The following is a 13,709-nucleotide window of genomic DNA, read 5'->3' on the forward strand; positions in this document are numbered from 1 at the left end:
TGATTCAGTGTTTTCATACAGTTGTTCAGTTTTGCTGATAATTTTCCCACTGATTTCAGTTAGTAGAAGACTATGTTGTGTCAGCAGGGCCCATATGAGGATTGTCTAAACTCCACAGTTTCATCATGACTGGGTGCAAAATGGGTTGTGATTGTATGGCTCTTAGATTGTGTTTCTTCAGACTGAAAGCGTTTTATTTGTAAATATATAACATGTAAATACAATTAAAGCACAATCACAATTTTGTTTTCAATGATTTTATTTTGAAAAATACAATGTGCAGTGTAATGTCAACTAACTGTAATACTGACACTGTCAATCGGAACTTGTACTTCACACAATGATCAGCTAGTCATGCAATAAAATATGTATGTGTTATGAAGCACTCCCACTTCAACTGTTTTATCATTATGTCTTTATGGCATGGCACAAATCCTTGTGCATTGAAACACCCTCTACGTTCGCAGTCTTTCTACACACTTGACAGCACGCACTAGTCACATAGCTCAAGAACACTGAGGCGAGACCACAGCCTTATTGAAATTGAATGGTGTTTGCCTTAGATTTCAGTGGACTGAGGGTTTCACCCTGAATATCCATTTATGAATGTATTGTGCGTGGCCGTTGTAATCCTTGAACTATATCACTTGCTTGTAACTGGAATATTCAGTGGAAGGAAAAAAAAACCCAAAAAGAGTATGTTATGTCAATAGCACCCAAATGATTTTACATCTCAGGTTTTGCATTAGTTTTGGTTAGCTGTAGAAATCTTAAACACCAACACTGCTACTAGAGATTTTGAAGCTGGTTTCCCTCCAGATTTGGAGAGTTTGAAGAAAAAGGTTAAGTAATGTTAATAGTACAGCAAAACACAGAGTGGCAAAGCTAGTTCTGAACATCTGTGTATTTTAGACTATATATTGCAAGCACGGCTTTCCTCCCCTCTCCCCACCTCTTATTTTGAGCTTTAAATATCCTTCCCACATTCGGGGCAAAGGATGTCATCCCTTTCCGTGAGGAAGCCGCGACCCACTAATGAGAGAGAGCACTTCTTACAGTTAAAGCAATCATTATGCCACTGTCGTTCTTCAAAGGAGATGTACTTGGTTCCTCCGAGTCCTGTTTGAAAACCAAAAGCATTCTGTTACAAGAAAAGAATATAGCACATTAGCCATCAAGGGATGCTATTTCAGACTCCCCTCCTGGATTGCTATGGAGATCCGACATAGAGTAGTGAAAAAATGCCATTGTGACAAATGTATTTGTTGCTTTGTCCTAATTTTGCCACCCTTATTCCGTAGCAAGTAATATTTTCATCCTCAAATAGTTCTGTTGCTTTCAGCTAAGTTAGTGAACTAGACTGTTATCACTGGTGGTAGACAATGGCAGAAATGAACTTTCAAGGGATGGTACTACGATGTACAGCAGAAGGAAAGGAAAGCAACTGTCCCTGAACAGAAGTTTGATAGTTTTTTACAGAATGTTTTATGGCATCTGAGTAAATTAATTTTGTTTTGTAAAAATGCATTTAGATCATTAAAAAAGAAGTCTGACAGGTTGTGTCATGACTTGATTCATAGCTGTGAAAGAGGGTGCCTCAAGAAAAGAAGCAGGTTAGCAAACTGCAAAAAACATTCAAGAGTTTGAGGCTATGGAGGTTATAAGGGGTATTGAACTTGTACAGGAAAAAAGCAAAAAGGGACAAATGTCTCCTAGTACTAATTATCTCTTGCTTAACCTCAGAAATGACAGGCAATTTGAATCTGATGCATTTGGAATGACTAGCTGGAAGTCAGTGAAAAGATTGTTGGGTGTATCTCTTACCTGAGAGGGATTTTTGTTTTGTTTTGCCTTTAGTAACAACATTTTGAAAAAACAGCATATGATAGAAAAGACTGCAATATTCAAAAGAGAAATGCCTCTTTCACACGAGCAGCAAACAGTACCAGTGGTGTTATGCACTGACTTTTTTAGGAGCTATGCAATCAAGCATATGTTAGTGAGGGAGAGGCACAAGGGCAGAGCAATAACAAGAGAAAATGGTCCAGACATAACTCAGATTCGCAGTCTTGGACTGTGTGGATCTTGCTGTTAAATGCTGATTACTTCATAAAGGAGGTTACATTTTTATGCTAAGTGTTTCATAGTAAACCTCTAAGCAGTTGCTCGTTTAAGTACTTTTGTACTAGAAAGCAGTATCTAAAAGCCTTGTGATTTCTCAGTTGCTGTCCTGAAAAGTCAGGGAAGAAATGCGCTGTGCTACAACACGAGGTACAAGCCAGTTAGACACTTTCTGCTGGCAGAGGGACTGTCGTTGCTGAGGTCGGTGATCCCTCTAATGAACGCAAGTGGAGTGATGTACAGAACATGCATATCCCACTACGTGCATGGCTCTGCTACTGTGCGTCCACCATGTTCCATGAAAATCAGGTGAAAAGGCGGAAACTTTGATTTAAGGGCCTCTTCCATTTCTTTTTGTTAGGCACTTGAAAGGCATCGTAAGTATTTAATTTCACATATCTTTAATTGTATGGTGTCTTGAGTCTCTCAAGTTACTCAGAATGAATTATTGAACCATTTTTAATACTAGAAGCAGTTCATTGAAAAAATCCTAAAATTTAGAGACACTGGCCACGAGAGACCTACCGCTGATTGGGTTTGTGCATCCAGCACACTTTTTGGCGTAGAGGTTGCAGAAGCAGCTCAGGCAATATGCAAACTCGTCCCTGGAGGTAAAGCGTTGTCCAGACAACTGCTTCTTGCATCCAGTACAAACGAAGCACTCCTTATGCCACGGCTGCTCCCGGTAAGTAACACCTCCTGTAGTGATAGCCTGTTTTATGGAAAGTAAGACAGACAGTGTTTTCTTGAGGGTGACAGGTTTGTGTCTTGATTTGGTAGAGAGGAAAGGTGATGAGGTTTTTACGGGTGGGAGGAAGGAAAGAAGGCTTAACAGCAGCAAAATCATAATTTTGGCTGGAGCTGACCTTGCAAAAGGCATGCAAGTGATTTATTATAATTTCCTAATTTATATAAAGAAGCCCCATACTAAAAATTCTTTATTCTCCATGTATCGTATAATCTCATTCTCAATTGTCCTCTTTGTTTTTAAAGCTAGTCTTTGTATGTCGCTTTTCATATGCATGTGCTAGGATTCGTCTCATCTCTGTTCCTTCACCTGTCCCATTCTTCATGGTGAAGGAACTACCTTAGGTGTGTCAAATTCCCTGTCACTTTCCTCGGCAAAGACTGTTTTATTTCAAATTTAGCTGAAGTCTTTGCTTTCTGCTTCTCTGGACTTTGGGGTTTTTCTCTTACAACAAGTTGTTGCCTACAAAAACAGCTCCCCTGATGTTAGACAAACGGAACTTTTTTTGATCCTTTGAGTATTCCTAAGAAGGCTGTAGGATTGGACAGTTTAATTTTTCTTCCTTTCTTCCTAAAGGGAGATTCCCTGGGAATCAGGCTTGTATGTGATCATGCTACCTAATATGTGTATTCATCTGTGTCTTTGCCTCTTTCCCAAGTGTTTTTGAGCCTGTTCTCAAATGTGGTTAAAATTGGACTCTAGACAGAGTTTTTAAGATACGAAACCCTTAGAAGCTTCAGAAAATCGATGGATGGATAGGAGGTAGTAAAGGTAATTAGGTATACTTTAGATCAAAGGCTGAAAGAAAAATTTAGCCTTTACCTATTTTGTTTTGCCTGTGCAGCAGCAAAGATGCAGTCGTTTCTGGCCAGCTAGTATGTCTGACCAGGCTGCAGCTTTGCTTGACTGGAAGGGCTGGGATTTGTTAGTTCTGTAAGCAATGATATGATTCTTTTTAGGAAAGAATTCTAAAATTCTTATCAGTGTCTGTGTATAGAATTTAGGAGATTCACAAATAGAAGGTCCTTAGCCTAGAAAGTTGTACTCCTGAGCATATTGAGTTTACTAGTGTTTATTTCAGGAACAGCATTTGCTCTGTGTAAAGGTTATCTCTCTGTCTTGAACTTCATTAGAATATTAAAAAATGATCAGTGTTAGCTCATCTTCCTTCCAGTTGAAATGTTTAGGTATATGATATATCACAGAATCGTATAGGTTGGAGAAGACCTTTCAGATCATCGAGTCCAACCGTAAACCTAACAGTACCAAGTCCACCACTACACCATGTCCCTAAGCACCTCATCCAAACGATATGATGGGTTATATTGGAATGAGGTTATTCCACTGCAGAGTTTTTATTTTGGTTTTGGTGGGGTTTTTTGTTTTTAAAATGTGTTCTCTGTATGCTTTCAATACAAAGGGATCTTTAACCCTGAGTAAGAGAATTCTCATTGTAGTAAATGCTGTGCCTGGTGCAGGATGTTAACCTTTTAACACACATAGAAAAATAAGATATTCTACCCACTTGGACATAAAATGGGATGGACTTCAATCCCTTAGGTTTTCGGTAAGTAAAATAAAGAGCATTACCTTCTTGCACTGGACGCACTGCATGGCAAACTGCCTTTCATAGCAGGGCACACAGAAGTTTTGATTGTCCTTAGGGATGAAACTCTTCGTCCCAATAGGCTGTTGGCAGCGGTAGCAGATAAAGCAGGTCTCGTGCCAGCTGTTGCCCTTGTATTCCATCTTCCGCGTACCTGTAATGAGACCAGAACATCAAGTGAACTTCTGGCTGAGACAGATGCAATTTGTAGCTCTGGTTTGCCTGACAGCTGGCTGTCAGTCAATAAGCAGTGCAGCTATGAGCTAGAAGCTATTTCATGTTCCTACCAGCTTTGCATGGTATTGGGTACCATTTTAAGTTTTTGGAGAGTGAGTGGTTCTCCTCCTATAAAGAAGAGAAACATTTACTGCTAATAATGAAGGCTTAGGACACCTTTTGGTGGTACTATTAGCGTTAATAATGAATTCTAATGCACAGGGAGATTCTGGGGAATAGGCGAGACACCAGTAAAAGCTGCTGTTAGTGCTGAGTGAAGGTAAGGCCATTCCTCATTAAAATTTGACTTCATTCTTTCCAAGTCCCTTTTGTTTCTTTTTCAGACAGCTGCAAGATACCTGGTTAATTCCTGGCAAGCTTCTTGCCTCCCTTTCCCAATAATGTATAGTCACTGTCTGAGACAAAGGATTATTTCATATCTGCTCTGGGGACTTGTTCCTGTCCTCCAGCTCTGCAACACCTATCCTAAATGTTTTTCTGCCTCTTGAAACTTTCAGTAAGAAAGAAGCTTTCTCTCTGTCTTCAGCTGTATTTAAATCATAGTTGCAATGTGAAAGGAAGAAAAAATCTTTAAACAATCCTTTACTGAAAAGCAGCGAAGTGGTATGGTAGTTAGGAGCTAAATGTACTTGTCTAGAATGAAGTTGTAGGGTATGGATACTGTACTTTGCAGATTCAGTCCACTGTATGGCAGGGGGACTCAGCCCTTCCAGGAAATTGGAGGTGCCCTATTATATGGACAAATTTCTTTGCACAATATATAATTTCCTATGTACCAGTTTGAGTCAGAATATTTGATACTGGCCAGAAGGGCAAACAAATAAATGATGCTCCTACAGTTCTGCATTACTCTTGAAGCCTGTAGCAACAAACATGATGTCAAGTGCTTGGAAGACTGACAAGCTGATCACGTTGGCTAATGATGAAGCAGCACACTAACTCCTTTGATGCCAACTCTCCCCACCCCCATTACTGGAGGGTGAAGTTTTACCATTTTTTCCCTTCTCAAGCATTAATTCCTCTTTGTTTACTAGTTGCATATTTTTCTTCTTTTTCTTTTTTCGTCTCATTAAATTCTGCCCAGAGGCATACTTCAGGATATTTTTTTTTTTTAAAGAATTGACTTGCAGGAGTGTAATAAGTCAACTGTTAATTATCTTTCTGCCTGATGCTTACATGCTTGAATATTTCTGATCCGTTTTATTAACGGACACCTTTTAAGAATTATGCCCTCTCTGTGCTGGTAACTTTCTATATCATACCAAGGAGTAACTAAATCAGTCGTTGAAGGAATGATGTTCTGGAAAAAGGAGATGTGGATACTTTTTTTGAATAGTCTAGAATTTTATTTTCACATTTTTAGCTCTTCTCTCTTTGGGATTGTGTTGTCACTGAAACTCAAGGCAGGGGGATCCCTGTTTGTTAGCTGCTAGGCTGAAGTCAGTGGGAGTTTAGTTTGCAGAAGGACTGAAAGATCAAGCTTGTAATTACTTTAGTATTTAATGGGCATGTCATGATTATGCTTTATTAAATCTAAATTGTACATTTAGTGGAGCAAAGCAAAGGGCAAGTGTAGCATTAACAGTCTCCATAAAGGGTATCCAACCACTTGCTGGTTCTTTCAAAATGAATTATGCTTCAGCTGGTGATCATAGTGCTCTGGTGTAGCTCCTGTACTAACATGGTGTGCTGCGTAAGCAGAAAATACACGCTGGGTGTACTGCTCTGTGAATGTGGCGACATCACGGCTACCTTGCGTAAGCAGCCAAAGACCAGTTGGTGGTTGTAAAGCTTCATAAAAATGGATTTCTTCTGTTTCAGATTATAAGAGAAGAAGGGATTCTCTGACTGGCTGAATCCAGCCTCCATTACTACTTACCAATCTATAGCTGGCATAATAGGCAAAAAGAGATCCACTCAGTAAATAAGCTCACTGACCACGGGGGTGAATTTGATGAACAATCTTAAAAATGTATACACATATGTAGTTCCAGCTTTAAAACTAGCACTGGCTATTCCCAAACATGTCAGTTGTTAGTGCTGTATTGGTAAAAACAGGTGCACATGGAATAATAGAAGGAGATGCCTAAACTCAATCATGAATGGGTAGGGCCATCTGCTTTTCAATATCGTTGTTGTTTCTATTTATACATCCTATTTCATCATCAAGCCCTCATTTTTACACCTTAGGTGCACAATGTTGTGGTTTTCGGCTTTTGTCTAAGATGACCAATGTCAGAACCAGCCAAGGAAAAATTTTACTGGAAAAATTAAGTAGTAATCGTTATGGAGCACGTATGTGGATTCTTCAAATTGCCTGTTAATATTTTATTTCTGGATCAATATTCCTTCCACTTTAAGCCCTCAGATCATCACAGAATGCTATAGTATTGACATGAGAAGATGAGGTTTTAGCAATCTATTACTATAACCTCATGTTTCATGTTGAAAAAGAAAATAGCTTTCCTGTTTCTTCATATCTTTGTGCTCAAGAAAGACCTTAGAGGCACTTTGACCAATTTTTAATTTTTATGGGAGAAGCTAAATTTAGAGTAATTACATAAAAAGCTAACTCGTGAATTAAGTAAGCTGTTAAATTTGCAAGCTGCTTCTCCTCTTCAAGCAGTGGAAGCCAATCAAGACAGAGTACAAATTTGGGATTGGACAGAAAGATCAATTTTAGTTGTCTAGCCATCAAAAGCCTTTTAATGTACTGCTCTAGAAAATTATAAATCCCATTAATAAAAATGCTAAATGAAATAAATACTAATTTTCAAGAGTAATCTGCTTCAGGTGAGTAACAGTTCTATGATGATCCATTATGAAAATTATGTGTTCTGGTCATGGAAATGACTTAGAATGCACCATCAACTGTATTTTACAAAGTTCACCATGGCTTAGCAGAGATAGTAAAGGAAAAATATTTGTCACAAATGTTGCTGAGTTTGGGCTTAATATTTAGCCTAATCTTTTCTTACTCCAAAAAGGGACCATCCTAACCTGGCATAATAGTCTTCTTGCACTCATTACATTTGGAAGAGTATTCATTGGAGTAGCAATCAGTACAAAGTAGATGTTCCTCTTTTGCAGCAAAAGGTTTGTCCACCAATGAATTCTTGCACTGGAAGCAGTGGAAGCAGGTTTCATGCCAGTGGCGGTCCTTGTAAGACAGATCCTGCAGAAATCCAAAACCACAGAGTAAGTGGAATGAATAGTTTGCACAACTGGAAGCTTAGAGAATGCAAACATGTCCAAATCTGAACCACAGCCAGGAACTGAGGCTAATTTGCACAGCTCAAGAAAACAAAATGTTCTGATGAAGGTGAACTTATTTTGCTATGATAACCAAGAAAGAGCTCATGGCAACTATCGACCCTTTTTCAGTTCAAGGTAACCTTCATTTTTTGTATGTGGCAGAGGAACAACTAGTTTCATTTAAGTATTTCATTTGAGAATAAAGCCCCATTTTTGAGTCAGATTAAAACTTGTTAACCTTATAGGTATAATAGACTTCCCCTATTTATCTTAGCTATTGCTGATTTCTAGGTCATTTCATAGCCGTTCATTGCTGGACAGAAATCCTTTTCCCAATTACTTTCTGGTATTTATTCAGTTCAACAGATTTACACCAAGGGTGGAATTGGTCTGATCTCTGTTCCTTTTTTTTTTTTTTTCACTGCAACTACTTTTTACTGACTCTTGTGCTTTGGTTTACCTATGTTTCAAATGTGGATCAGACTGGAAGATGAGAGATCACATTGTACCTGCAGCCAGTGATGCAGAATGCTCTGGCCAAGGGATTAGCATGGGCACCTAAGTATTTAAAATAGTCTCCACCATGGTACTTCTATTATTTTAAAAAAAAGGTCCTTCTAAAAATTGTGACCTAAAGGGATGGATGGTGCCTTTTAAAATTTAAATTAAGGTGGCCTAATGATGTAACACTTGAACAGTGTCTTTGGACTTCAAACAAAATGGAGCTTAGATCATTACAAGAAAGGATGTCTACCCCAAAATATATAGGCTTCAGTTTGAGGTGGGAGTGTGCGGGACTAGTATTGCCATGAATGGGGAGTATAAACATTCAGCAGAAATAACTTCTCAGGTTCTAGCTCAAGATCCACTATGTATTAATTAGAAGCACTGAATTGCTATGGTTAACTGAAGGAAAAGAATGAGTTGTAGAATATCAGATTTTTTAATTGTGTAAATGGAAGCATCGTGGAGTGTTCAAACATAATCTGGCCTAAGCTGCTCTACGTCAGCCAGTACAGTCACAGGTAACTCCAAATGTGCAATCTTAGCCCAGAGCAAACAAAAGATACTGTGGATTCAGGTTAACCTGAAATAACCACACGTTATGTCTGCGGGAGCCTTGTTCTCATAAATAGCTAACAGGAAACACTGAAATAGTTTTGCCTAGCTCAGCTGATGCACGGTAGCTTGTTAAACTATAGTAACTTCAATCAGAATTTGACCATGCGATAAAGACTTTTTGTTTGGACATCTGCGCTACTCCCCTAAATTTCTTAAATCCCTGTGAGTAACAATTGGTACCCAATGTGTCTTTCATCTCGCAGGTTGCACTCTGCGATAGAATATGTAAGCCTCCTACTTTACAGCCTTCAGACAGTTGTTTATTCAGCTTGTCTATTCATTTCAGCTAACTTCTTTTGAAACAACCCAAATTTCTGACTGTAAAATTTTAATCTTTTCTAATAGCAAAATGAAAAAAAACGTTCTTTGGAAGTTATTTACATTTGTTTCTCTCTAAATGAAGTTGAATAGCCTAAATCTGATCTCAGAGGGGAATAAGATTTTCAACAGAAAAATACAACATACAGCCAACAGAGTTTTCCAAAATGTGAAATTTGCCTGCTAGAAAACAGAATGACAACACATCTGTTTTCCTTTCTCTTGTCTCTTTCCCCCTTGATGCCTTCCTCCTCTTTTTGCAATATTCCGCAAGCTATTTTTTATTGCCAAAATTCATATGCTGTTATCTGCTTTTGTTCTGCCTTGTTTTATTAATACAATTATACCCTGGAGAAGGTGCGTGCCTTTTAGAAGAGGAGCAATGAAGACAAGGATTAGGTGTCAATGATGAAAGGTTTGATCCTTGAGTCAGTTATGATGGCAGCTTGCATAGACACTAGCTAGGTAGGTGAAAGTAGCAGATATTTCATCATGGCAAAGCGATGAAGCGCAGCTACAACCCAAAGTACCCAAGATACAGACTGACTTGAATAATCTGTAGCTACCTTGGATGATTATAACAGATATTGTCATCAAATGTAGAGGGAGTCTAAGATGTCTGGCTTTGACATGCTTGCAGCAGAATAGTAGGCCGATGAAATGGATATTGCTTTCTTTCTCTGAATCTGTCACATCCAAAGCAAGGAAGTCCAAGGTACTGATGAAACCGTTTCTGCATCGTGATTGTTCTTAGGTCAGTGTAATAAAGTCACCAGGAATCAGGTTTGGTCTCCTTCAGCTTCAGTGTGTGGTACATCTAACTGGATTCTTTGGCTTGTACATAAGCTGTGGCTGTACTGATCTGGAACAGATTTGACACTGGAGAAGATGCATCTGCAAAACTGACTTCAAGCTTGCCTGACTGTTAGGCTGGCCCTCAGTTAAGCTGAAAGAGCATTAGGTTTACTCTAGGCATGTCAGCTCTAGTTTACACTAGCTGATTGTAACCCAAATAAATCTGTTCCAGCAGAAGGTTCAAGTGATACACAACTAATTCCTGTCTATTGCATGGATTTCCAGGAAGAAGTAATAAAGAAAATTATCATTGTGGATTCAGAACTGGAGTGTATCCTTAAAATATTGATGAGCATGACTTCTCAGCTGCTTTATGCAGCCTGAGGGAAATGAGTCCCTGGTGCTACGTATTTTAACTGTAGTTTTAAATGCATATTCCGATGTTGCCTAACAGAAATCTGGAGAATGACTCTTTTTGCGATCGATCTGTGCATCTATCTATGAAAACTGACAGCTACGTGTTCTTGTTAGATAAAGCACACATAAAAACAGATAAGAGACTGAAGAATAACCATAGATTGAAATTTGAGAAGTGGAACAGGGTTTACATATATAGAGATGCATGCACACAGGTGCTCACGGACATGGTCTGTCCTGTACGAGTGCTTTGCAGCTGAAGTGCAGAGAGCACCAGACCAGTTCCAGATGTGCTACTAGTGAAAAGAGAAGGGGAGGAGGGCAATGCCTGTCTCTGCGGAGCTGCGATAAATCCTGCAGCAGAATTTGCAGGGAGAAATATTTAACCCTTCATTCAGTTGCATTTCTTCTGAACATGGAAAGTAATCCTTCCCTTATGTGGTTTCATTTGAAGATAAAAAGTAACCAGATTAGCAAAACCTGAAACTACTCAAATTTGAATGGGTGCTTTTCTCAGCCTGATCTGAGCATCAGCCTCAGCTGAAAGTTTCAGCTCGGTGTTACTTGGGACAACCAAACGAATGGTGGATGTTTCTCAATCACATGTCAGAGAGTGGGCCAAGTGGAGGTCCTTTGTACACACTCAGAAGACCGACTGCAAGAATATGGTGCAAGCAGAACTTAATGCAGATCCTATTTCTCTCCAAAACTTTAGAGTCATCCCCAAACCCAAATGGGTTTGAAACTTATGGTTTTGAAAAGCCATTAAGTGCTTTTCAAACAATTTTCTTTTCACTTATTTTCATGATGTCATCCCCAAAGAAAACTTTGTCAAGATGACTGTTTTTAACATTGGCAAAATCACATTTTATAGCTCCTCCATAGTTCTGTGTAGTTTTGATCCAGCATGGGTTATTGGCCTCTAGGATGGGATTGCTGGTGACTTTTGTTTTTTGAACTAGAAGGGCCCCAAGACTAGAGTTACCAGCTGAGTGGGTTAAGCATAGCCTCCTCATATCCTGCAACTGTGTTGTCTTCTACTCTGGCTTTATAAGTCTAAGTAAACTTAAGCCATTTTGTATCACCTTTTCTCCTGAACTGGCTTTCCACAGGGACCCAACAGGAAGATTAAGATTAGAGAGATTGTTACCAGAAGAGTAACTGTATGTTTGTTCACGAATGAAGACTACATCAGACTTTTTTGCTTGCTGCAATGCTCTTTTCAGGAGGTTGAGCAGAGGAAATGGGCTACGACAACAAAATGCTGTACAGATTTTAGCCGTGTACATCCTGTAGCAAAACAAATATGTTAGACTGGTACTTCTCTATCAAAAGCATGTTTAGAAAAGGTAAAAATAAATGATATTGTGCTGAACCCAGCATCTTAGGGATATGAGAAGAGACAAAAGTATCTGCCTCTTTCACCATTCCGCTTCACAACAACTAGTCTGATGTTCAGTAATGCACTGAAAAAGTGTTGCAACCCAGGACGAGGCTTAAACATTAAAAATTTGAAAAACAAATATTTTCTCCCTTTCCTGGTCCACATTACTAGAGGCTTTTTTTGTTGTTTATTTTGAGTGTAAGACCGACCCTTCTGATGAATTTTTGGCCTGTGTGCTGACACAGTAGCTTTATCTCACGATCCACTTTTAATTTCATTCTCACATTTTGCAGAGAGTTTTCACCCCCTCCTGCCTGCCAAGGCCAACTTGTGGACTGCATTAAACGCTGGATTACTGTAGGTATTTCCTGTATTTGTGATGGTTTCTGTGCCATAGGGTCTGCAAGGAAACTATTAAAAAAGAAAAATCAACCAAAAGTCACATTTCAGCAGTTAAGCAAATGAAAACATAATGGATGGATTTCCAGAAAGAAGCGTGAAACTGTAGGTGTGGTGAGCGTTCACCAGGGACATAGGCAATGAAATGCCAATTCTTTTTAGAAAGAATAAATTTCTGTTAGAACCTGTTGGCATATGGATAACGTGTAATAGCTGCGAGAGAAATGGCACCGTGTTTTTCTACTGCCTGCCAGTGCCTCCTACCACTCAGTATATGACGCTTCTAATCTGTCCGTGAAAGTTTCATAAACATCAGCTAGAATTGTTTACAGTTAATGAAATGGCCTAAGTCCAAAGTCATTCAGACACATGTTATCATTCAGGGCTTTTATAATGCAAAAAAAAAAGCGTTCAAAAGAAAGAGCAAATTAGTTATTACTCAGTTGCATTCACAGTGACCCGTAAATTACCATAGGAAGATTGAAAAATAGTGAAGCAAATTCTCTCCTGATCTGAATTCAAAGAAAGCTTGTCTTCAGGATAGTTGTCTTATGGGCTCTCTGTGCCATAGCTAAAACACAAGGTGAAAACCTGGCATCAGTTTGACCCTCTCAGAGCCCAGTGCTGTCAAAGTTGGAGTATTACCAGTGTCTGAGCAGGCTTAAGTTCAGCTCAGGTGAGATGATGCTATGCACCAGTGCTGACAGACTGCAGTAGTGTCAGAGACGGAGAGCCGGCTGTCCTCTTGTCAATGCCTGTTTTACTTTGGTGTACTTTGTTTTTGTACAGTAATTTTCACCCAGACAAACAAGCATTTGAGATGCTATCAAAGCTAATTCTTGCTTTGCACTCTTCAGGAATCAGGAGCTCCCAATCTTAATCTTTAGTCTCATGTTTTGCAAGTCCTAAGAAACATCCATAGGCTAACTATACAGCCATCCTCAAGAAGGGAGTTCTTCGCAGGGTGAAAATAAGAACATCTCAGCTGCACCTGGGTTCTCAATTCAGCACTTCTCTGTGTAAAGGAACAGCGGTGGCCCAGAAGGGATTAGCAAAGGAGGATCTGAGGTGAGAGCTACATGGAGCTTTTCAGGTTGTAATGTGGATGTGAGGGTGGGTGCCCCTCCCAGATGCAGAGGCCCGGATGTGACCCTTTCTGATAATGCTGTCACTCCATTAGGTTTTAGTTCCAAATTTTACAGCTGTGTAAAGGCTATGTCAGAACATACAAATAAATATGGAGTCCATTTAGTAAATGCAGTAAACATACTGGTTTTATTCCCAAACACAGTACATTTTATCTTCTT

The 13,709-nt window shown here is 39.2% G+C and overlaps 1 protein-coding gene across 3 annotated transcripts in view; it reads right to left on the reverse strand.

Annotated features, from left to right (window-relative positions):
* Positions 1-252: 252 nt before the first annotated feature.
* The window catches only part of FHL2 (four and a half LIM domains 2), a 28,005-nt gene continuing 14,548 nt past the window's right edge, over positions 253-13,709 (reverse strand). For 2 of the 3 annotated variants that reach the window (XM_075524853.1, XM_075524844.1), the window contains 4 exons: positions 7,713-7,887; positions 4,460-4,629; positions 2,647-2,833; positions 253-1,119 (listed from right to left, as the gene is read on the reverse strand). In XM_075524853.1, coding sequence (XP_075380968.1) covers positions 968-1,119; positions 2,647-2,833; positions 4,460-4,629; positions 7,713-7,719 — 516 coding nt within the window. In that variant the 5' untranslated portion in view covers positions 7,720-7,887 and the 3' untranslated portion in view covers positions 253-967. The remainder of the gene's footprint in view (positions 1,120-2,646; positions 2,834-4,459; positions 4,630-7,712; positions 7,888-13,709) is intronic. The other variant, XM_075524834.1, reaches the window with a different exon arrangement.

Source organism: Mycteria americana, chromosome 1, assembly GCF_035582795.1.
Source record: "Mycteria americana isolate JAX WOST 10 ecotype Jacksonville Zoo and Gardens chromosome 1, USCA_MyAme_1.0, whole genome shotgun sequence".
Taxonomy (NCBI): domain Eukaryota; kingdom Metazoa; phylum Chordata; class Aves; order Ciconiiformes; family Ciconiidae; genus Mycteria; species Mycteria americana.